The 26,273-nt window shown below is 33.2% G+C and overlaps 1 protein-coding gene across 4 annotated transcripts in view; it reads left to right on the forward strand.

The window, feature by feature from the left end:
- Positions 1-25,646, forward strand: part of LOC129949293 (uncharacterized) — a 54,225-nt gene extending 28,579 nt beyond the window's left edge. For 2 of the 4 annotated variants that reach the window (XM_056060663.1, XM_056060662.1), the window contains exon 8: positions 4,767-5,554. In XM_056060663.1, the coding sequence (XP_055916638.1) occupies positions 4,767-4,913 (147 nt within the window). In that variant the 3' untranslated portion in view covers positions 4,914-5,554. Of the gene's footprint in view, positions 1-4,766; positions 5,555-11,507; positions 12,185-24,969 lie in introns of those variants that run through there. The other 2 variants (XM_056060664.1, XM_056060665.1) reach the window with 2 other exon arrangements.
- Positions 25,647-26,273: the final 627 nt, after the last annotated feature.

Below are 26,273 nucleotides of genomic sequence, written 5' to 3' on the forward strand. Positions count from 1 at the left end.
AACATGTTATAGATTTATTTTTAGCAAAAGTTTGATGAAATAAGATAAATCCTATATTCAAGTAATTTTTTTCAAAAAGAAACAATGCATTTAAAGTTTTATTTAATTTATAAATCCATTTTAATTTTTTTAATGATAAAATTTCATTTAATTGAACAGCTGACTGCCAAGAGAGTTGGTGTTCCTATTTTTTACTGTTCCGATCACATCATTAAAAATTTTACTGATGAAAGCAACTATACAACTGAACAGCTGATACTATTTTGTTAAAAAGTGAAACGAATCGTTCCACTGATTTGTGTTCCAATTTCACACAATTCCAATGACAGATTTCTGTAGTAAACATTTTTTAGTGGAATTCAATCAAAAAATTATTTTCAATGACACAAATTTTTAATGATAGCTATAAAAACGACCTAGAAAAAGCTACCAATGTTTGTTTTCAATAATGAAAACCTCTACAAATAACAACGAATTTAATTTAATAGTTGGGAAAAAATGATTACACACCCTTTTTTAATTACTTTAAACTTTAAATGAAGAATTGAAAAAAATTTAAAATGTAATTGAAAACAAAAGTAATGATTACTTTTTGAAGGTTAATTACACATAAATGTAATAAAATATTATTTTCGTTAGTTAAATCTTACGCAACATTACCAAAACTTGCAACAGTTATATGCGTTCAAGTTCAAATACAACATATCCACAAGATCTGATCACAAGGGATAAGCTACAATGGGCTCTCAACAGCTTCAAACCATTTAAAGCTGCAGTACCAGATGGAATAATACCAGGCGAATAACAAAAGACTTCTGATATAATTGCACCAATCCTTGAGGCAATTTTTACCAGCTATCATTACCTAGCCCATGTTCCCTCGGCATGGAGAGAAGTTAAAGTTGTTTTTATACCTAAAGCAGGTATATGCTCCCAAGTCAATCCTAATGATCTACGACCTATAAGTCTATCATCATTCCTTCTTAAGACCTTGGAAAGATTGACTGATATCCATTTAAGGGCACGTATCGATACAATGCTTCTGTCTTCGTCTCAACATGCCTACTGTTAAGGTAAATCGGTGGAAACAGCGTTACAAATTTTAGTACGCACCATCGAATATTCCCTCCATCATAAAGAGTTCACTATGGTTGCTTTCCTTGACATCGAAGGTGCCTTTAACAACGTGGACACATCTCCAATCACATCTGCACTAACATCTCTAAATGTAGAGAGTTCGCTTCGGGAGTAAATTCATTTAATGCTCACTAGCAGAATAATTAGCTCACAACTGGGCAACTCTTCTAGTAGACGATTCGTTAGTAGAGAGACAACGCAAGGTGGTGTTCTATCCCCTCTCCTCTGGAACCTAGTGGTGAATGAAATCCTAACTAGTCTGGATGCGGAGGGTTTCAGAGTGATAGCCTATGCGGACGACGTTGCTATAGCAGTTTCAGGAAAGCATTTTAACATCCTAAAAGAACTCTTACAAAATGCCTTGGACAGACTAATACTTTGGGCTGATCGGTGTGGACTGGATTTTAACCCACACAAAACCGATATGGTCTTATTTTCGAGGAGATACAAAATTCCATTTGTCAACCCTTCCTATATTAAAGGAATCCAATTAAAATTCTCAGACGTGGCTAAATACGTGGGTCTTGTCTTAGACAAAAAACTAAATTGGAAACGCAACGTACAGGAAGGAGTAAAAAAAGCTACTGTAGGTTTCCAAAAAAGCTATTGGTAATAAATGGTGTTTACAACCCATAATCACGCATTGGCTATACACATCTGTAATCAGACCGATTTTAACGTACGGTGTGGCAGTATGGTGGACTGCTTTAGAAAAAGGTATAAACAGGGATAAGCTACATAAAGTCCAACGTTCAGCCTGCCTAGTTCTTTAGTTCTTTATTTAAAAGGAATAGCATTACACAGTAAGATACAATATCTTCTTTATAGCGCAAGCTTTATATATAAATTCAAATCAAATGCGGCACTGGACACCTTGCTTTACCTTACACCTCTTGGCAAACAAATAGCTGCAAGCTCTGCTATTCGCCTCAATGCTTCGTCGCAGTGGACTAACAACAACATTGGCCACTTCGTAATTCTAAGGTACTTAGAATCAATTCCAAAGCACACAGACTACACCATCCCCCACTTACAATTCGACAGAAACTTCCAGATTTCTATACCTACCAGACCAGGATAGGACATTCTTGGAGGATGAGTCAATCCATTTTTACACAGATGGGTCAAAAACAAAAGAAGGGGTTGGTGGAGGTGTGTACTCTGAACGACTGAAATTAAGTCTCTCATTCCGCCTTCCCAATCATTGTAGCGTGTTCCAGGCGGAACTTTTGGCGATTAAGGAAGTCTTGTCTTGGCTCAAAGAAAACGTGATATCAACATCTGATACCCATATTTTCTCTGATAGCGAGGCCGCTATCAAAACTCTGGACTCTGTCTCTAAAAACTCTATAACAGTCCATAACTGTCGATCATCTCTAATGGAGATGGCGCAACAGTTTAATATTCAGCTTTGCTGGGTGCCGGGCGATAGAGACATTCCAGGTAACTGTAAGGCAGATGAACTCGCCAGGAACGGTACAGTACAGCCCATCCTACCACGTTTGGCAAGTACTGGTATACCAATCGCTCCTTCTAAACTGCTGCTAATGCAAGACGCTATGAGGAGGACAGGCACCAGGTGGAACAACATCACCACGTGTCAAGTGCAAGTCACAAAAAACATCTGGCCAACACTGGATTTAAAACGTTCAAGGTGCTTGCTCTCTCTAAGCAGATCGCATATAAGCTCGATAATAGGTGTCATAACCGGACAATGTCTAATAGGAAAGCACGCGACGAGACTAGACGTATTCTCAAATGACTTTTGCAGAAGCTGTATGGACTAGGAAGAGGAAGAAACGGTTCTTAATCTTCTCTGCACATGCCCTGCTCTAGCTCGAAAACGCAAGAATTACCTAGGAGAATTCTTCTTTAACGATCTAAACGATCTAAATCATATCGGTATAATCAGCCTCTCACGTTTCGTAAGGGACTCAAGTTGGTTCCATTGAGCCTAGGAGGAAGCCTCAAGATTCGTGTGGTATCACAATGGGCCATTAAACTGGCCTAAGTGTGTCCCCTTCCATCTTGGACAGCCACTATAACCTAACCTAACCAAAACATTATAAAAATACAGTTACCGTATTTATCAAATGGTTTTAATTTGTTGCCAGAATTTACATTCGAAATTAAAAACATCAGAGGAATCAATTAATGTAGTTTAAAAGTTCTTTCCCTCAAGAACTTTTTTGTTGTTCTGTATTAATTCATGTTATGTTAATTATGTTTTGTATTTTGTGCGTGTGTAAGGCTTTAATTGTGTTATTATCTTACTAAGAACTAACACGTGCACTTATGATTAGCCTCTGATCGTAGTTTGAAGCTTGCTATAAGCTAACTGCTTTCTGAATATTCTGAAGTGTAAAACTTAAAGAAACCAACTTCACTTTTCAATTGCATGTAATTAGTAAGCGATTTTTTTCCATTACAAGTAATAGTAATTGTAATTTTAACATATAGTGGGCGGTATTGACAAATGTTGGTTTGTAAGTTTATCTGCATAAGCACGGTCTTTGGCGTAGCTCCACAAAAAAATGTCCTGCGGTATCAAATAACATGATCTTGGTGTCCAGTTGCCATATTCGTTGGAGTTGTGTGGCATGTAGCACAGTCTTGTTGAAACCACATATTATCTAAGTCGTATTTATCATATTAACTGAGAACGACGAGGTATCTACACATCCGGGTCTTCGGCAACACTTTCACTTAAAGGAGCGATATTGTCAGTGGTACGAGCGAAACGATGATGCACGGGGCTTACAGTATCTGTAACCAACTCAATCTGTTCAAATTCGTAGTTTTACTATTATGTAAACCATAATCTCCTCTTAAAGCACGATATCACCATTTTTGTAGTAGGTTTTAACAATCTGTATGCGTTGTGCAATATTTAAACGATCCAGTTTCGTAAAAGTCAGACAAAAAAAAATTGGTTTACCGACTTAGTTTGACAGATGTCGCATTCCAGCCCTATTCTTTTGAAACCGCAAAATGGATGACCCGTTATAATATCTATACAACTTAATGAAGGATTCACGATACAAAAAAACGTTTTTTTTTCGCTGGAAAACATCACCGAATAAAAACTTTTTTATTTTAAACTGATATCTTGTAACCTGTTTTGAGATATGATAACCTAGTTTTAGTTTTCAAATTTGAAAATCTATGTTTCCTATTTGGAATTTGTTTTTCATGTTCAACAATCCAAACAATACTTTATGAAGGATTTAGCTTTTAATTTTTCCTCACATCATGTTTTTGAAAAATGCATTTTTTTAAAAATTTAAGTAAAAGCAAAAAACTAAAACTCAACTATAAATTGTGTGATGATTCTGTGAGTACAAATCATTATCTTCTAGAGCCTTCTTATGTGTGTATGTGATTACTAATGAGTCTTCATTTGACTATGGTCATTTTTTGAAAATTTTTATTTTTAATACGAGGACAAGTGTAGACTTGAATATCCGAATATGTGTCAACTACTTCGTAAAACATGGTTTAAATTTCTTGTAAATTACTTGTAAATTACTCAGTTCTATAAAATGTGAAAGTAATGAAAATTAAATATTCCCTTTTTGAATAAAAAAAAATAAACAACTAAAATATTATTTTCTTGTTTGATCCATCAGATAATTGCGACTAAACAAAGCTTGAATGAACACACTTCATCAATTTCTACAACTCCTGCCTCAATTCTAAATACAATGAAGCAACAAAATGCTGCACGAAAGCAATTAGAGCCAGGTGAGTCCATCGACTTATCAGATGATGACTAGGCGTTTTCCTTATTTTAGAAAAATACGCTTTTTATATACTCGTAAACTCATTGTGAAATCCAATTTTTCAATTCTCTTTTTGTAAGAAAATATATTAAAGGATGTTCTTACTAATGTAATGAATCAAACCATTGGTAATATAATAAGTTAAGTAAATGTTTAATATTTACGTAAGAGAAGAGACTGGTGCCTTAATTGCAATTTTATTTGTTGTATCTTTAAATACAAAAAGGACTGTAAATGTATTACGTTTTTGTTCTGTTAAAACATTCAATCTTTTATTTGTATTTTATATATTATGAACATAATCATGTAAACTAGTTATGAATTTAATATGTAAACTTTAGTTTTATTTAAATTAAATGAGTGTAAATATGTGTATTTTTATTATTAAAAGTTAAGTATACCATCACTTAAATGAATTACTGATTGATGAATCTAGAATAAATAAGAACCTAAATAATTTAAGTCACATGAAACATTATCTTTTTAAATAATAAGGTAACATACTCAAAATCTAAAATAAAAAGAATTATAAATTCTAATTGAAGAAAAAATATTTAATATTTAAAGTATTAATACGACTTTTTTTTTATTTCAAATATGTAAATACTTATTTAGTTTATAATTTTGTTTTAATCTTTTATTTCATACAATATTTTATGAAATATTATATAAATGAATAATGTGCTAAATAAACGTGAAGATTGTCATAATACAAAATATTAAATATAATTTTCATTTTTGTACGTGATAAACAAATTTTAAAATTGACTCGTTCTTTGCGGCTTTGCTGCATAATACACAGACAATTTATAAATAAGAGTTTTATTACTGTAAATCACGACGTTCATTGGTATCTAAGTGGAATGCGACTTAGAACCTTTATTTAAGGTCTTAGCTTTATTTTGAGAGCGTTCAAGTTTAAACTAATGTAATAAATTCACATGATTTACATGTCATGAATTGAATTTGGAGAAAATAAGTAGATTGGGGTGGAAAACCAGGTGACTAGTTTATCGAACTTTTAGATGGAGATGTATATTGTTTTTAGAATTGTTGTAAAAGCAATTGATTCAGACGACCTCAATCATGAGTTCTGGATTATTCAACAACAAATGTTAAGATGCTGAATGATCATCCAGAGATATCAATACAAAATGTAAGCGGCCAGTTGCATGAAATATTATGTCGTCGCTTCGTTTGACCAACATATTTGTTAAAAAGACTTCCACAACAAATCAGACGTTCAGCAGCCAATCAGAACTGCTATTAAGAATCGAGGCTCTTCAAAACAAGATGAAGAACACCAAAATCAAATGATAGCAGTAGGCAAGAATAAATAAAGAGGGATACAAGCAAAATACCAAGTAAGTCTAAATCTCGTTTTGTCAAAAATTCGTCGAACTCTGCCAATTTAAAGATTCGATTTTCTGTAAAACTAATTAAAGCCAAAAGCTGACACAAATGAAAGCCGTCGCTTATTCATTAATGATTGAAAAACAAAAATCTTACAGACATGGGTGCAGATTATTCGGACTAAACTTCCTGCAAAAACGTTAACAACAGACAATGGATATTCTCTACGCCGCAAATGGAGCTCCAATCAAAACATAGGCAAAAACAAGAATCATTCAGATCGTCTCTGAACTGAAAAGATAAATAAACTGGTTATTTATTTTAGCGGATGTCCCTCAACCAATATTCACAACGCATATCATTCAAGAACTTGGATTCTAGTTGATCATCGAAGAAAAAACCATCAACAATTCAATTTCACGTAATAACAAATGTTTGCCTTTCAAGTTATATAGACAATTTTATACAAGGTGTTAGAAGAACTTTTAAAAACTTCAAACTCTGTCAGAAATAACAGATGTAATGACATAATAACAACAGGTAATTTAAATCCTTAAATGTAAAACTCTGTTAAATGTTAAGAAAAATCTGTCACCCAAATTTTCTCAAAGGGTCAAGCCTTTTCAAAAAAAAGTGAAAGTTAAATGAAAACCATTACAGAATCACAAAAAAGAAGCACATACAAAAAAAAAAATTGATGACTCAGGATGTATTAATCTCAAGACCTTTGGCATGACAACCCTTAGATTAACCATCACGCGACGGGTACTGTCAAATTGATATCCGAATGATTTATCGGGATAAATATGAAAAGCGACATCAAGCAAATGGTTAAAAAATGACTTCATTCTTCTTTTGTGTACCTGTGGCAATTTTAGTCCCAAATTATATCTCATTGTCATTTTCCAGGCAGTACTGATTATAAGCGACACTCGCCCGCAGCATTAGTCTGTCCCCAACAAAGGAAATCCGGCTCGAAGGACCAATGTTAATTCGATAATTAGTACGAAAGAACTGATAGGTTCGAAAAAAAATAATTCTTTATTCAAATAAAAAGAAATTAAATTTAAAACTTAGTGGTTCTCGAGAAGCATTATCCTTATAACACCGTGGCATGATGGTTAGGGCGTATGACTGTCATGGAAAGTGCTTTTTGAAATTAGCAATTTTTTGTAGTTTATTATCCATACGATCAACACACGGTGCTCAACCTCTAATTTCTCCTTCAGTTCCTTCCTCTCCACCCATCTCCAATCGCGAAGATGGCTGGCATCAAGGCCGCGTCAATCTCATGACGATCAGGTGTCGTGTTATCGTTCCAAGTTCTCGCTCCATGGTTACAGGTGAACTCTCCAGTTTACATGAAATATTATTTCGACTATCGAATCTTTCCCTTCCTACTCACAACTGACAAATCTGAATTGAACTGAAGGGAAAATACGCTAGTTGACATTTTTCAATGAAATAGATGAATTCGTATTATCGTTGTCAGCAATCAAAATTTTTGATAAACTGTGAACGCTCTTCAGAAATTAGATCTATTGTGAATGATTCAAATTGACAGTCTTGGTATTATGGTTGTCAAAATATTTGTTAATTATCAAATTTTCAGTCAATCACAAATTCCTTGTTGATAAAATATTTTACGGATCGCGAAAGCCAAAAGCATGTCTACTATTGAACTATTTTTCGGTGAAAATGAAATTGAAGAAGAAAATACTTTGGAGCAAGCAAAGATTCGAAGAAAACTACGCGATGCTTCAAATCCGATGGATTTGGCTGAACATATGTATGTAGATAAAAGATCTTTTTTAGTTACATTAGAAAATCTAATTTGGCTCACTTTTAGATTCATTCAAAACTTTAGACTTTTGAAAGAAGCCTTCCTTAATGTATTTTTAGATATCAACGACAAGTTAAAACCAACGAAAAGACAACAATCCATCCCAAACATACTAAAATTTGCAGCTGTCTTAAGATTCCCCGCGCAAGGAAGCTACCAGTTGAGTGTTGGGAACGATTTTAACATTGGTATGGCGCAACCAACGGTTTCAGTTGTTTTGAAAGAAGTTTTAAATGATTTGGAAACAAATATTTATTCTAAATGGATAAAATTTAACTATTCACAAGAAGAAGAACGCCAGGCCAAGATATACTTTTTTCAAAAGAGCAGTATTCCAAATGTTATTGGTGCTATCGACGGGACTCATATCAAAATTATTGGTGATATTCACAATAGATTCAGAGTGATAGCCTATGCGGACGACGTTGCTATAGCAGTTTCAGGAAAGCATTTTAACATCCTAAAAGAACTGTTACAAAATGCCTTGGACAGACTAATACTTTGGGCTGATCGGTGTGGACTGGATGTTAACCCACACAAAACCGATATGGTCTTATTTTCGAGGAGATACAAAATTCCATTTGTCAACCCTCCCTATATTAAAGGAATCCAATTAAAATTCTCAGACGTGGCTAAATACCTGGGTCTTGTCTTAGACAAAAAACTAAATTGGAAACGCAACGTACAGGAAGGAGTAAAAAAAGCTACTGTAGGTTTCCAAAAAAGCTATTGGTAATAAATGGTGTTTACAACCCAGAATCACGCATTGGCTATACACATCTGTAATCAGACCGATTTTAACGTACGGTGTGGCAGTACGGTGGACTGCTTTAGAAAAAGATATAAACAGGGATAAGTTGAATAAAGTTCAACGTTCAGCCTGCCTATGTATAAGCGGATCGCTTCGCACGACCCCGTCTGCGGCACTGGACACCTTGCTCTCCTTACACCTCTTGACATATTTAGCAAACAAATAGCTTCAAGCTCTGCTATTCGCCTCAATGCTTCGTCGCAGTGGACTAACAACAAAATTAGCCACTCCGTAATTCTAAGGTACTTAGAATCAATTCCAACTACAATTCGACAGAAACTTTCAGATTTCTATACTTACCAGATCTTTTTGGGAGGATAGGACATTCTTGGAGGATGAAAAAAGAAAAGAATGGGTTGGGGGAGGTGTGTACTCTGAACGACTGAAATTAAGTCTCTCATTCCGCCTTCCTAATCATTGTAGCGTGTTCCAGGCGGAACTTTTGGCGGTAAAAGAAGTCTTGTCTTGGCTCAAAGAAAACGTGATATCAACATCTGATATCCGTATTTTCTCTGATAGCCAGGCCGCTATCAAATCTCTCGACTCTGTCTCTACAAACGCTATAACAGTCCATAACTGGCGATCATCTCTAATGGAGATGGCGCAACAGTTTAATATTAAGAAACGGTTCTTCATCTTCTCTGCACATGCCCTGCTCTGGCTCGAAAACGCAAGTATTACCTAGGACAATTCTTCTTCAACAATCTAAATCATATCGGTATAATCAGCCTCTCACGTTTCGTAAGGGACTCAAGCTGGTTCCATTGAGATTAGGAGGAAGCCTCAAGATTCATGTGGTATCACAATGGGCCATTAAACTGGCCTAAGAGTGTCCGTTTCATTATTGGACATCCACTATAACCTAACCTAACCAAAATATTACAAAAATACAAAATTTACATTTGAAATTAAAAACATCAGAGAAATCAATTACCTTGAATGTAGTTTAAAAGTTCTTTCCCTCAAGAACTTTTTTGTTGTTCTGTATTAATTCATGTTAAATGTTAATTATGTTTTGTATTTTGTGCGTGTGTAAGGCTTTAACTGTGTAATTATCTTACTAACAACTAACACGTGCACTTATGATTAGCCTCTGATCGTAGTTTAAAGCTTGCTATAAGCTAACTGCTTTCTGAAAATTCTGAAGTGTAAAACTTAAAGAAACCAACTTCAATTTTCAATTACATGTAATTAGTAAGCGATTTTTTTCCATTACAAGTAATTGAAATGTTTATTTGTTCAATATTTATACATCATTTAAATTACCACCACGCGAATTGCTGCAAGCATCGATTCTTTTGAGGTAATTTTCGATCACTTTTTAACATATAGTGGGCGGTATTTCACCCTTAACTTGACGAATGTTGGTTTGTAAGTGCTCAAGATTTAAAGGTTTATCTGCATAAGCACGGTCTTTGGCGTAGATCCACAAAAAAATGTCCTGCGGTATCAAATAACATGATCTTGGTGTCCAGTTGCCATATTCGTTCGAGTTGTGTGGCATGTAGCACCTTCTTGTTGAAATCACATATTCTCTAAGTCGCATTTCTCATATGGCCATAACTGATAACGACGAGGAATCTACATATCCGGGTCTTCGGCAACACTTTCACTTAAAGGAGCGATACTGTCAGTGGTACGAGCGAAACGATGATGCAGTTGCTGTAACCAATTCAATCTGTTCAAATTCGTAGTTGGACTATTATGTTAACCATAATCTCCTCTTAAAGCACGATATCGCCATTTTTGTAGCAGGTTTTAACAATTTGTATGCGTTGTGCGATATTTAAACGATTCAGTTTCATAAAAGTCAGACAAAAAAATTGGTTTACCGACTTAGTTTGACAGATGTCGAATTCCAGCCCTATTCTTTTGAAACCGCAAAATGGATGACCCCTTATAATATCTATACAACTTAATGAAGGATTCACGATACAAAAAAAAGTTTGTTTTCGTAGCAAAACATCACCGAATAAAACCTTTTTAATTTTAAACTGATATCTTGTAACCTGTTTGCCAAATTGTTTTGAGATATGAGAACCTAGTTTTAGGTTACAAATTTGAAAATCTATCTTTCCTATTTGGAATTTCCTTCTCATGTTCAACAATCCAAACAATTCTTTATGAAGGATTTAGCTGCCCTCTATAACAATATCAACTTTTAATTTTTCATCACATCATGTTTTTGAAAAATGCACTTTTTAAAAATTTAAGTAAAAGCAAAAAACTAAAACTGCCTTTTTAAAGCTAAGGTAGGGCCTCAACTATAAATTGTGTGATGATTCTGTGAGTACAAATCATTATCTTCTAGAGTCTTCTTATATGTGTATGTGATTACTAATGAGTCTTCATTTGACTATGGTCATTTTTTGAGGAACCTTGTTGAAAAATTATATTTTTAATACGAGGACAAGTGTATACTTGAATATCCGAATATGTGTCAACTACTTCGGAAAACACGGTTTAAATTTCTTGCAAATTATTCAGTTCTATAAAATGTGAAAATAATGAAAATTAAACATTTCTTTTTGAATAAAAAAAATAAACAACTAAAATATTATATTCTTGTTTGATCCATCAGATAATTGCGACTAAACAAAGCTTGAATGAACACACCACATCAATTTCTACAATTCCTGCCTCAATTCTAAATACAATGAAGCAACAAAATGCTGCACGAAAGCAATTAGAGCCAGGTGAGTCCATCGACTTATCAGATGATGACTAGGCGTTTTCCTTATTTTAGAAAAATACGCTTTTTATATACTCGTAAACTCATTGTGAAATCCAATTTTTCAATTCTCTTTTTGTAAGAAAATATATTAAAGGATGTTCTTACTAATGTAATGAATCAAACCATTGGTAATATAATAAGTTAAGTAAATGTTTAATATTTACGTAAGAGAAGAGACTGGTGCCTTAATTGCAATTTTATTTGTTGTATCTTTAAATACAAAAAGGACTGTAAATGTATTACGTTTTTGTTCTGTTAAAACATTCAATCTTTTATTTGTATTTTATATATTATGAACATAATCATGTAAACTAGTTATGAATTTAATATGTAAACTTTAGTTTTATTTAAATTAAATGAGTGTAAATATGTGTATTTTTATTATTAAAAGTTAAGTATACCATCACTTAAGTGAATTACTGATTGATGAAACTAGAATAAATAAGAACCTAAATAATTTAAGTCACATGAAACATTATCTTTTTAAATAATAAGGTAACATACTCAAAATCTAAAATAAAAAGAATTATAAATTCTAATTGAAGAAAAAATATTTAAAGTATTAATACAACTTTTTTTTTATTTCAAATATGTAAATACTTATTTAGTTTATAATTTTGTTTTAATCTTTTATTTCATACAATATTTTATGAAATATTATATAAATGAATAATGTGCTAAATAAACGTGAAGATTGTCATAATACAAAATATTAAATATAATTTTCATTTTTGTACGTGATAAACAAATTTTAAAATTGACTCGTTCTTTGCGGCTTTGCTGCATAATACACAGACAATTTATAAATAAGAGTTTTATTACTGTAAATCACGACGTTCATTGGTATCTAAGTGGAATGCGACTTAGAACCTTTATTTAAGGTCTTAGCTTTATTTTGAGAGCGTTCAAGTTTAAACTAATGTAATAAATTCACATGATTTACATGTCATGAATTGAATTTGGAGAAAATAAGTAGATTGGGGTGGAAAACCAGGTGACTAGTTTATCGAACTTTTAGATGGAGATGTATATTGTTTTTAGAAATGTTGTAAAAGCAATTGATTCAGACGACCTCAATCATGAGTTCTGGATTATTCAACAACAAATGTTAAGATGCTGAATGATCATCCAGAGATATCAATACAAAATGTAAGCGGCCAGTTGCATGAAATATTATGTCGTCGCTTCGTTTGACCAACATATTTGTTAAAAAGACTTCCACAACAAATCAGACGTTCAGCAGCCAATCAGAACTGCTATTAAGAATCGAGGCTCTTCAAAACAAGATGAAGAACACCAAAATCAAATGATAGCAGTAGGCAAGAATAAATAAAGAGGGATACAAGCAAAATACCAAGTAAGTCTAAATCTCGTTTTGTCAAAAATTCGTCGAACTCTGCCAATTTAAAGATTCGATTTTCTGTAAAACTAATTAAAGCAAAAAGCTGACACAAATGAAAGCCGTCGCTTATTCATTAATGATTGAAAAACAAAAATCTTACAGACATGGGTGCAGATTATTCGGACTAAACTTCCTGCAAAAACGTTAACAACAGACAATGGATATTCTCTACGCCGCAAATGGAGCTCCAATCAAAACATAGGCAAAAACAAGAATCATTCAGATCGTCTCTGAACTGAAAAGATAAATAAACTGGTTATTTATTTTAGCGGATGTCCCTCAACCAATATTCACAACGCATATCATTCAAGAACTTGGATTCTAGTTGATCATCGAAGAAAAAACCATCAACAATTCAATTTCACGTAATAACAAATGTTTGCCTTTCAAGTTATATAGACAATTTTATACAAGGTGTTAGAAGAACTTTTAAAAACTTCAAACTCTGTCAGAAATAACAGATGTAATGACATAATAAGAACAGGTAATTTAAATCCTTAAATGTAAAACTCTGTTAAATGTTAAGAAAAATCTGTCACCCAAATTTTCTCAAAGGGTCAAGCCTTTTCAAAAAAAAGTGAAAGTTAAATGAAAACCATTACAGAATCACAAAAAAGAAGCACATACAAAAAAAAAAATTGATGACTCAGGATGTATTAATCTCAAGACCTTTGGCATGACAACCCTTAGATTAACCATCACGCGACGGGTACTGTCAAATTGATATCCGAATGATTTATCGGGATAAATATGAAAAGCGACATCAAGCAAATGGTTAAAAAATGACTTCATTCTTCTTTTGTGTACCTGTGGCAATTTTAGTCCCAAATTATATCTCATTGTCATTTTCCAGGCAGTACTGATTATAAGCGACACTCGCCCGCAGCATTAGTCTGTCCCCAACAAAGGAAATCCGGCTCGAAGGACCAATGTTAATTCGATAATTAGTACGAAAGAACTGATAGGTTCGAAAAAAAATAATTCTTTATTCAAATAAAAAGAAATTAAATTTAAAACTTAGTGGTTCTCGAGAAGCATTATCCTTATAACACCGTGGCATGATGGTTAGGGCGTATGACTGTCATGGAAAGTGCTTTTTGAAATTAGCAATTTTTTGTAGTTTATTATCCATACGATCAACACACGGTGCTCAACCTCTAATTTCTCCTTCAGTTCCTTCCTCTCCACCCATCTCCAATCGCGAAGATGGCTGGCATCAAGGCCGCGTCAATCTCATGACGATCAGGTGTCGTGTTATCGTTCCAAGTTCTCGCTCCATGGTTACAGGTGAACTCTCCAGTTTACATGAAATATTATTTCGACTATCGAATCTTTCCCTTCCTACTCACAACTGACAAATCTGAATTGAACTGAAGGGAAAATACGCTAGTTGACATTTTTCAATGAAATAGATGAATTCGTATTATCGTTGTCAGCAATCAAAATTTTTGATAAACTGTGAACGCTCTTCAGAAATTAGATCTATTGTGAATGATTCAAATTGACAGTCTTGGTATTATGGTTGTCAAAATATTTGTTAATTATCAAATTTTCAGTCAATCACAAATTCCTTGTTGATAAAATATTTTACGGATCGCGAAAGCCAAAAGCATGTCTACTATTGAACTATTTTTCGGTGAAAATGAAATTGAAGAAGAAAATACTTTGGAGCAAGCAAAGATTCGAAGAAAACTACGCGATGCTTCAAATCCGATGGATTTGGCTGAACATATGTATGTAGATAAAAGATCTTTTTTAGTTACATTAGAAAATCTAATTTGGCTCACTTTTAGATTCATTCAAAACTTTAGACTTTTGAAAGAAGCCTTCCTTAATGTATTTTTAGATATCAACGACAAGTTAAAACCAACGAAAAGACAACAATCCATCCCAAACATACTAAAATTTGCAGCTGTCTTAAGATTCCCCGCGCAAGGAAGCTACCAGTTGAGTGTTGGGAACGATTTTAACATTGGTATGGCGCAACCAACGGTTTCAGTTGTTTTGAAAGAAGTTTTAAATGATTTGGAAACAAATATTTATTCTAAATGGATAAAATTTAACTATTCACAAGAAGAAGAACGCCAGGCCAAGATATACTTTTTTCAAAAGAGCAGTATTCCAAATGTTATTGGTGCTATCGACGGGACTCATATCAAAATTATTGGTGATATTCACAATAGATTCAGAGTGATAGCCTATGCGGACGACGTTGCTATAGCAGTTTCAGGAAAGCATTTTAACATCCTAAAAGAACTGTTACAAAATGCCTTGGACAGACTAATACTTTGGGCTGATCGGTGTGGACTGGATGTTAACCCACACAAAACCGATATGGTCTTATTTTCGAGGAGATACAAAATTCCATTTGTCAACCCTCCCTATATTAAAGGAATCCAATTAAAATTCTCAGACGTGGCTAAATACCTGGGTCTTGTCTTAGACAAAAAACTAAATTGGAAACGCAACGTACAGGAAGGAGTAAAAAAAGCTACTGTAGGTTTCCAAAAAAGCTATTGGTAATAAATGGTGTTTACAACCCAGAATCACGCATTGGCTATACACATCTGTAATCAGACCGATTTTAACGTACGGTGTGGCAGTACGGTGGACTGCTTTAGAAAAAGATATAAACAGGGATAAGTTGAATAAAGTTCAACGTTCAGCCTGCCTATGTATAAGCGGATCGCTTCGCACGACCCCGTCTGCGGCACTGGACACCTTGCTCTACCTTACACCTCTTGACATATTTAGCAAACAAATAGCTTCAAGCTCTGCTATTCGCCTCAATGCTTCGTCGCAGTGGACTAACAACAAAATTGGCCACTCCGTAATTCTAAGGTACTTAGAATCAATTCCAACTACAATTCGACAGAAACTTTCAGATTTCTATACTTACCAGATCTTTTTGGGAGGATAGGACATTCTTGGAGGATGAAAAAAGAAAAGAATGGGTTGGGGGAGGTGTGTACTCTGAACGACTGAAATTAAGTCTCTCATTCCGCCTTCCTAATAATTGTAGCGTGTTCCAGGCGGAACTTTTGGCGGTAAAAGAAGTCTTGTCTTGGCTCAAAGAAAACGTGATATCAACATCTGATATCCGTATTTTCTCTGATAGCCAGGCCGCTATCAAATCTCTCGACTCTGTCTCTACAAACGCTATAACAGTCCATAACTGGCGATCATCTCTAATGGAGATGGCGCAACAGTTTAATATTAAGAAACGGTTCTTCATCTTCTCTGCACATGCCCTGCTCTGGCTCGAAAACGCAAGTATTACCTAGGACAATTCTTCTTTAACAATCTAAATCATATCGGTATAATCAGCCTCTCACGTTTCGTAAGGGACTCAAGCTGGTTCCATTGAGATTAGGAGGAAGCCTCAAGATTCATGTGGTATCACAATGGGCCATTAAACTGGCCTAAGAGTGTCCGTTTCATTATTGGACATCCACTATAACCTAACCTAACCAAAATATTACAAAAATACAAAATTTACATTTGAAATTAAAAACATCAGAGAAATCAATTACCTTGAATGTAGTTTAAAAGTTCTTTCCCTCAAGAACTTTTTTGTTGTTCTGTATTAATTCATGTTAAATGTTAATTATGTTTTGTATTTTGTGCGTGTGTAAGGCTTTAACTGTGTAATTATCTTACTAACAACTAACACGTGCACTTATGATTAGCCTCTGATCGTAGTTTAAAGCTTGCTATAAGCTAACTGCTTTCTGAAAATTCTGAAGTGTAAAACTTAAAGAAACCAACTTCAATTTTCAATTACATGTAATTAGTAAGCGATTTTTTTCCATTACAAGTAATTGAAATGTTTATTTGTTCAATATTTATACATCATTTAAATTACCACCACGCGAATTGCTGCAAGCATCGATTCTTTTGAGGTAATTTTCGATCACTTTTTAACATATAGTGGGCGGTATTTCACCCTTAACTTGACGAATGTTGGTTTGTAAGTGCTCAAGATTTAAAGGTTTATCTGCATAAGCACGGTCTTTGGCGTAGATCCACAAAAAAATGTCCTGCGGTATCAAATAACATGATCTTGGTGTCCAGTTGCCATATTCGTTCGAGTTGTGTGGCATGTAGCACCTTCTTGTTGAAATCACATATTCTCTAAGTCGCATTTCTCATATGGCCATAACTGATAACGACGAGGAATCTACATATCCGGGTCTTCGGCAACACTTTCACTTAAAGGAGCGATACTGTCAGTGGTACGAGCGAAACGATGATGCAGTTGCTGTAACCAATTCAATCTGTTCAAATTCGTAGTTGGACTATTATGTTAACCATAATCTCCTCTTAAAGCACGATATCGCCATTTTTGTAGCAGGTTTTAACAATTTGTATGCGTTGTGCGATATTTAAACGATTCAGTTTCATAAAAGTCAGACAAAAAAATTGGTTTACCGACTTAGTTTGACAGATGTCGAATTCCAGCCCTATTCTTTTGAAACCGCAAAATGGATGACCCCTTATAATATCTATACAACTTAATGAAGGATTCACGATACAAAAAAAAGTTTGTTTTCGTAGCAAAACATCACCGAATAAAACCTTTTTAATTTTAAACTGATATCTTGTAACCTGTTTGCCAAATTGTTTTGAGATATGAGAACCTAGTTTTAGGTTACAAATTTGAAAATCTATCTTTCCTATTTGGAATTTCCTTCTCATGTTCAACAATCCAAACAATTCTTTATGAAGGATTTAGCTGCCCTCTATAACAATATCAACTTTTAATTTTTCATCACATCATGTTTTTGAAAAATGCACTTTTTAAAAATTTAAGTAAAAGCAAAAAACTAAAACTGCCTTTTTAAAGCTAAGGTAGGGCCTCAACTATAAATTGTGTGATGATTCTGTGAGTACAAATCATTATCTTCTAGAGTCTTCTTATATGTGTATGTGATTACTAATGAGTCTTCATTTGACTATGGTCATTTTTTGAGGAACCTTGTTGAAAAATTATATTTTTAATACGAGGACAAGTGTATACTTGAATATCCGAATATGTGTCAACTACTTCGGAAAACACGGTTTAAATTTCTTGCAAATTATTCAGTTCTATAAAATGTGAAAATAATGAAAATTAAACATTTCTTTTTGAATAAAAAAAATAAACAACTAAAATATTATATTCTTGTTTGATCCATCAGATAATTGCGACTAAACAAAGCTTGAATGAACACACCACATCAATTTCTACAATTCCTGCCTCAATTCTAAATACAATGAAGCAACAAAATGCTGCACGAAAGCAATTAGAGCCAGGTGAGTCCATCGACTTATCAGATGATGACTAGGCGTTTTCCTTATTTTAGAAAAATACGCTTTTTATATACTCGTAAACTCATTGTGAAATCCAATTTTTCAATTCTCTTTTTGTAAGAAAATATATTAAAGGATGTTCTTACTAATGTAATGAATCAAACCATTGGTAATATAATAAGTTAAGTAAATGTTTAATATTTACGTAAGAGAAGAGACTGGTGCCTTAATTGCAATTTTATTTGTTGTATCTTTAAATACAAAAAGGACTGTAAATGTATTACGTTTTTGTTCTGTTAAAACATTCAATCTTTTATTTGTATTTTATATATTATGAACATAATCATGTAAACTAGTTATGAATTTAATATGTAAACTTTAGTTTTATTTAAATTAAATGAGTGTAAATATGTGTATTTTTATTATTAAAAGTTAAGTATACCATCACTTAAGTGAATTACTGATTGATGAAACTAGAATAAATAAGAACCTAAATAATTTAAGTCACATGAAACATTATCTTTTTAAATAATAAGGTAACATACTCAAAATCTAAAATAAAAAGAATTATAAATTCTAATTGAAGAAAAAATATTTAAAGTATTAATACAACTTTTTTTTTATTTCAAATATGTAAATACTTATTTAGTTTATAATTTTGTTTTAATCTTTTATTTCATACAATATTTTATGAAATATTATATAAATGAATAATGTGCTAAATAAACGTGAAGATTGTCATAATACAAAATATTAAATATAATTTTCATTTTTGTACGTGATAAACAAATTTTAAAATTGACTCGTTCTTTGCGGCTTTGCTGCATAATACACAGACAATTTATAAATAAGAGTTTTATTACTGTAAATCACGACGTTCATTGGTATCTAAGTGGAATGCGACTTAGAACCTTTATTTAAGGTCTTAGCTTTATTTTGAGAGCGTTCAAGTTTAAACTAATGTAATAAATTCACATGATTTACATGTCATGAATTGAATTTGGAGAAAATAAGTAGATTGGGGTGGAATACCAGGTGACTAGTTTATCGAACTTTTAGATGGAGATGTATATTGTTTTTAGAATTGTTGTAAAAGCAATTGATTCAGACGACCTCAATCATGAGTTCTGGATTATTCAACAACAAATGTTAAGATGCTGAATGATCATCCAGAGATATCAATACAAAATGTAAGCGGCCAGTTGCATGAAATATTATGTCGTCGCTTCGTTTGACCAACATATTTGTTAAAAAGACTTCCACAACAAATCAGACGTTCAGCAGCCAATCAGAACTGCTATTAAGAATCGAGGCTCTTCAAAACAAGATGAAGAACACCAAAATCAAATGATAGCAGTAGGCAAGAATAAATAAAGAGGGATACAAGCAAAATACCAAGTAAGTCTAAATCTCGTTTTGTCAAAAATTCGTCGAACTCTGCCAATTTAAAGATTCGATTTTCTGTAAAACTAATTAAAGCAAAAAGCTGACACAAATGAAAGCCGTCGCTTATTCATTAATGATTGAAAAACAAAAATCTTACAGACATGGGTGCAGATTATTCGGACTAAACTTCCTGCAAAAACGTTAACAACAGACAATGGATATTCTCTACGCCGCAAATGGAGCTCCAATCAAAACATAGGCAAAAACAAGAATCATTCAGATCGTCTCTGAACTGAAAAGATAAATAAACTGGTTATTTATTTTAGCGGATGTCCCTCAACCAATATTCACAACGCATATCATTCAAGAACTTGGATTCTAGTTGATCATCGAAGAAAAAACCATCAACAATTCAATTTCACGTAATAACAAATGTTTGCCTTTCAAGTTATATAGACAATTTTATACAAGGTGTTAGAAGAACTTTTAAAAACTTCAAACTCTGTCAGAAATAACAGATGTAATGACATAATAACAACAGGTAATTTAAATCCTTAAATGTAAAACTCTGTTAAATGTTAAGAAAAATCTGTCACCCAAATTTTCTCAAAGGGTCAAGCCTTTTCAAAAAAAAGTGAAAGTTAAATGAAAACCATTACAGAATCACAAAAAAGAAGCACATACAAAAAAAAAAATTGATGACTCAGGATGTATTAATCTCAAGACCTTTGGCATGACAACCCTTAGATTAACCATCACGCGACGGGTACTGTCAAATTGATATCCGAATGATTTATCGGGATAAATATGAAAAGCGACATCAAGCAAATGGTTAAAAAATGACTTCATTCTTCTTTTGTGTACCTGTGGCAATTTTAGTCCCAAATTATATCTCATTGTCATTTTCCAGGCAGTACTGATTATAAGCGACACTCGCCCGCAGCATTAGTCTGTCCCCAACAAAGGAAATCCGGCTCGAAGGACCAATGTTAATTCGATAATTAGTACGAAAGAACTGATAGGTTCGAAAAAAAATAATTCTTTATTCAAATAAAAAGAAATTAAATTTAAAACTTAGTGGTTCTCGAGAAGCATTATCCTTATAACACCGTGGCATGATGGTTAGGGCGTATGACTGTCATGGAAAGTGCTTTTTGAAATTAGCAATTTTTTGTAGTTTATTATCCATACGATCAACACACGGTGCTCAACCTCTAATTTCTCCTTCAGTTCCTTCCTCTCCACCCATCTCCAATCGCGAAGATGGCTGGCCGCGTCAATCTCATGACGATCAGGTGTCGTGTTATCGTTCCAAGTTCTCGCTCCATGGTTACAGGTGAACTCTCCAGTTTACATGAAATATTATTTCGACTATCGAATCTTTCCCTTCCTACTCACAACTGACAAATCTGAATTGAACTGAAGGGAAAATACGCTAGTTGACATTTTTCAATGAAATAGATGAATTCGTATTATCGTTGTCAGCAATCAAAATTTTTGATAAACTGTGAACGCTCTTCAGAAATTAGATCTATTGTGAATGATTCAAATTGACAGTCTTGGTATTATGGTTGTCAAAATATTTGTTAATTATCAAATTTTCAGTCAATCACAAATTCCTTGTTGATAAAATATTTTACGGATCGCGAAAGCCAAAAGCATGTCTACTATTAAACTATTTTTCGGTGAAAATGAAATTGAAGAAGAAAATACTTTGGAGCAAGCAAAGATTCGAAGAAAACTACGCGATGCTTCAAATCCGATGGATTTGGCTGAACATATGTATGTAGATAAAAGATCTTTTTTAGTTACATTAGAAAATCTAATTTGGCTCACTTTTAGATTCATTCAAAACTTTAGACTTTTGAAAGAAGCCTTCCTTAATGTATTTTTAGATATCAACGACAAGTTAAAACCAACGAAAAGACAACAATCCATCCCAAACATACTAAAATTTGCAGCTGTCTTAAGATTCCCCGCGCAAGGAAGCTACCAGTTGAGTGTTGGGAACAATTTTAACATTGGTATGGCGCAACCAACGGTTTCAGTTGTTTTGAAAGAAGTTTTAAATGATTTGGAAACAAATATTTATTCTAAATGGATAAAATTTAACTATTCACAAGAAGAAGAACGCCAGGCCAAGATATACTTTTTTCAAAAGAGCAGTATTCCAAATGTTATTGGTGCTATCGACGGGACTCATATCAAAATTATTGGTGATATTCACAATGGATTCAGAGTGATAGCCTATGCGGACGACGTTGCTATAGCAGTTTCAGGAAAGCATTTTAACATCCTAAAAGAACTCTTACAAAATGCCTTGGACAGACTAATACTTTGGGCTGATCGGTGTGGACTGGATGTTAACCCACACAAAACCGATATGGTCTTATTTTCGAGGAGATACAAAATTCCATTTGTCAACCCTCCCTATATTAAAGGAATCCAATTAAAATTCTCAGACGTGGCTAAATACCTGGGTCTTGTCTTAGACAAAAAACTAAATTGGAAACGCAACGTACAGGAAGGAGTAAAAAAAGCTACTGTAGGTTTCCAAAAAAGCTATTGGTAATAAATGGTGTTTACAACCCAGAATCACGCATTTGCTATACACATCTGTAATCAGACCGATTTTAACGTACGGTGTGGCAGTACGGTGGACTGCTTTAGAAAAATATATAAACAGGGATAAGTTGAATAAAGTTCAACGTTCAGCCTGCCTATGTATAAGCGGATCGCTTCGCACGACCCCGTCTGCGGCACTGGACACCTTGCTCTACCTTACACCTCTTGACATATTTAGCAAACAAATAGCTTCAAGCTCTGCTATTCGCCTCAATGCTTCGTCGCAGTGGACTAACAACAAAATTGGCCACTCCGTAATTCTAAGGTACTTAGAATCAATTCCAACTACAATTCGACAGAAACTTTCAGATTTCTATACTTACCAGATCTTTTTGGGAGGATAGGACATTCTTGGAGGATGAAAAAAGAAAAGAATGGGTTGGGGGAGGTGTGTACTCTGAACGACTGAAATTAAGTCTCTCATTCCGCCTTCCTAATCATTGTAGCGTGTTCCAGGCGGAACTTTTGGCGGTAAAAGAAGTCTTGTCTTGGCTCAAAGAAAACGTGATATCAACATCTGATATCCGTATTTTCTCTGATAGCCAGGCCGCTATCAAATCTCTCGACTCTGTCTCTACAAACGCTATAACAGTCCATAACTGGCGATCATCTCTAATGGAGATGGCGCAACAGTTTAATATTAAGAAACGGTTCTTCATCTTCTCTGCACATGCCCTGCTCTGGCTCGAAAACGCAAGTATTACCTAGGACAATTCTTCTTTAACAATCTAAATCATATCGGTATAATCAGCCTCTCACGTTTCGTAAGGGACTCAAGCTGGTTCCATTGAGATTAGGAGGAAGCCTCAAGATTCATGTGGTATCACAATGGGCCATTAAACTGGCCTAAGAGTGTCCGTTTCATTATTGGACATCCACTATAACCTAACCTAACCAAAATATTACAAAAATACAAAATTTACATTTGAAATTAAAAACATCAGAGAAATCAATTACCTTGAATGTAGTTTAAAAGTTCTTTCCCTCAAGAACTTTTTTGTTGTTCTGTATTAATTCATGTTAAATGTTAATTATGTTTTGTATTTTGTGCGTGTGTAAGGCTTTAACTGTGTAATTATCTTACTAACAACTAACACGTGCACTTATGATTAGCCTCTGATCGTAGTTTAAAGCTTGCTATAAGCTAACTGCTTTCTGAAAATTCTGAAGTGTAAAACTTAAAGAAACCAACTTCAATTTTCAATTACATGTAATTAGTAAGCGATTTTTTTCCATTACAAGTAATTGAAATGTTTATTTGTTCAATATTTATACATCATTTAAATTACCACCACGCGAATTGCTGCAAGCATCGATTCTTTTGAGGTAATTTTCGATCACTTTTTAACATATAGTGGGCGGTATTTCACCCTTAACTTGACGAATGTTGGTTTGTAAGTGCTCAAGATTTAAAGGTTTATCTGCATAAGCACGGTCTTTGGCGTAGATCCACAAAAAAATGTCCTGCGGTATCAAATAACATGATCTTGGTGTCCAGTTGCCATATTCGTTCGAGTTGTGTGGCATGTAGCACCTTCTTGTTGAAATCACATATTCTCTAAGTCGCATTTCTCATATGGCCATAACTGATAACGACGAGGAATCTACATATCCGGGTCTTCGGCAACACTTTCACTTAAAGGAGCGATACTGTCAGTGGTACGAGCGAAACGATGATGCAGTTGCTGTAACCAATTCAATCTGTTCAAATTCGTAGTTGGACTATTATGTTAACCATAATCTCCTCTTAAAGCACGATATCGCCATTTTTGTAGCAGGTTTTAACAATTTGTATGCGTTGTGCGATATTTAAACGATTCAGTTTCATAAAAGTCAGACAAAAAAATTGGTTTACCGACTTAGTTTGACAGATGTCGAATTCCAGCCCTATTCTTTTGAAACCGCAAAATGGATGACCCCTTATAATATCTATACAACTTAATGAAGGATTCACGATACAAAAAAAAGTTTGTTTTCGTAGCAAAACATCACCGAATAAAACCTTTTTAATTTTAAACTGATATCTTGTAACCTGTTTGCCAAATTGTTTTGAGATATGAGAACCTAGTTTTAGGTTACAAATTTGAAAATCTATCTTTCCTATTTGGAATTTCCTTCTCATGTTCAACAATCCAAACAATTCTTTATGAAGGATTTAGCTGCCCTCTATAACAATATCAACTTTTAATTTTTCATCACATCATGTTTTTGAAAAATGCACTTTTTAAAAATTTAAGTAAAAGCAAAAAACTAAAACTGCCTTTTTAAAGCTAAGGTAGGGCCTCAACTATAAATTGTGTGATGATTCTGTGAGTACAAATCATTATCTTCTAGAGTCTTCTTATATGTGTATGTGATTACTAATGAGTCTTCATTTGACTATGGTCATTTTTTGAGGAACCTTGTTGAAAAATTATATTTTTAATACGAGGACAAGTGTATACTTGAATATCCGAATATGTGTCAACTACTTCGGAAAACACGGTTTAAATTTCTTGCAAATTATTCAGTTCTATAAAATGTGAAAATAATGAAAATTAAACATTTCTTTTTGAATAAAAAAAATAAACAACTAAAATATTATATTCTTGTTTGATCCATCAGATAATTGCGACTAAACAAAGCTTGAATGAACACACCACATCAATTTCTACAACTCCTGCCTCAATTCTAAATACAATGAAGCAACAAAATGCTGCACGAAAGCAATTAGAGCCAGGTGAGTCCATCGACTTATCAGATGATGACTAGGCGTTTTCCTTATTTTAGAAAAATACGCTTTTTATATACTCGTAAACTCATTGTGAAATCCAATTTTTCAATTCTCTTTTTGTAAGAAAATATATTAAAGGATGTTCTTACTAATGTAATGAATCAAACCATTGGTAATATAATAAGTTAAGTAAATGTTTAATATTTACGTAAGAGAAGAGACTGGTGCCTTAATTGCAATTTTATTTGTTGTATCTTTAAATACAAAAAGGACTGTAAATGTATTACGTTTTTGTTCTGTTAAAACATTCAATCTTTTATTTGTATTTTATATATTATGAACATAATCATGTAAACTAGTTATGAATTTAATATGTAAACTTTAGTTTTATTTAAATTAAATGAGTGTAAATATGTGTATTTTTATTATTAAAAGTTAAGTATACCATCACTTAAGTGAATTACTGATTGATGAAACTAGAATAAATAAGAACCTAAATAATTTAAGTCACATGAAACATTATCTTTTTAAATAATAAGGTAACATACTCAAAATCTAAAATAAAAAGAATTATAAATTCTAATTGAAGAAAAAATATTTAAAGTATTAATACAACTTTTTTTTTATTTCAAATATGTAAATACTTATTTAGTTTATAATTTTGTTTTAATCTTTTATTTCATACAATATTTTATGAAATATTATATAAATGAATAATGTGCTAAATAAACGTGAAGATTGTCATAATACAAAATATTAAATATAATTTTCATTTTTGTACGTGATAAACAAATTTTAAAATTGACTCGTTCTTTGCGGCTTTGCTGCATAATACACAGACAATTTATAAATAAGAGTTTTATTACTGTAAATCACGACGTTCATTGGTATCTAAGTGGAATGCGACTTAGAACCTTTATTTAAGGTCTTAGCTTTATTTTGAGAGCGTTCAAGTTTAAACTAATGTAATAAATTCACATGATTTACATGTCATGAATTGAATTTGGAGAAAATAAGTAGATTGGGGTGGAATACCAGGTGACTAGTTTATCGAACTTTTAGATGGAGATGTATATTGTTTTTAGAATTGTTGTAAAAGCAATTGATTCAGACGACCTCAATCATGAGTTCTGGATTATTCAACAACAAATGTTAAGATGCTGAATGATCATCCAGAGATATCAATACAAAATGT

This window comes from Eupeodes corollae, chromosome 3 (assembly GCF_945859685.1).
Source record: "Eupeodes corollae chromosome 3, idEupCoro1.1, whole genome shotgun sequence".
Taxonomy (NCBI): Eukaryota; Metazoa; Arthropoda; class Insecta; order Diptera; family Syrphidae; genus Eupeodes; species Eupeodes corollae.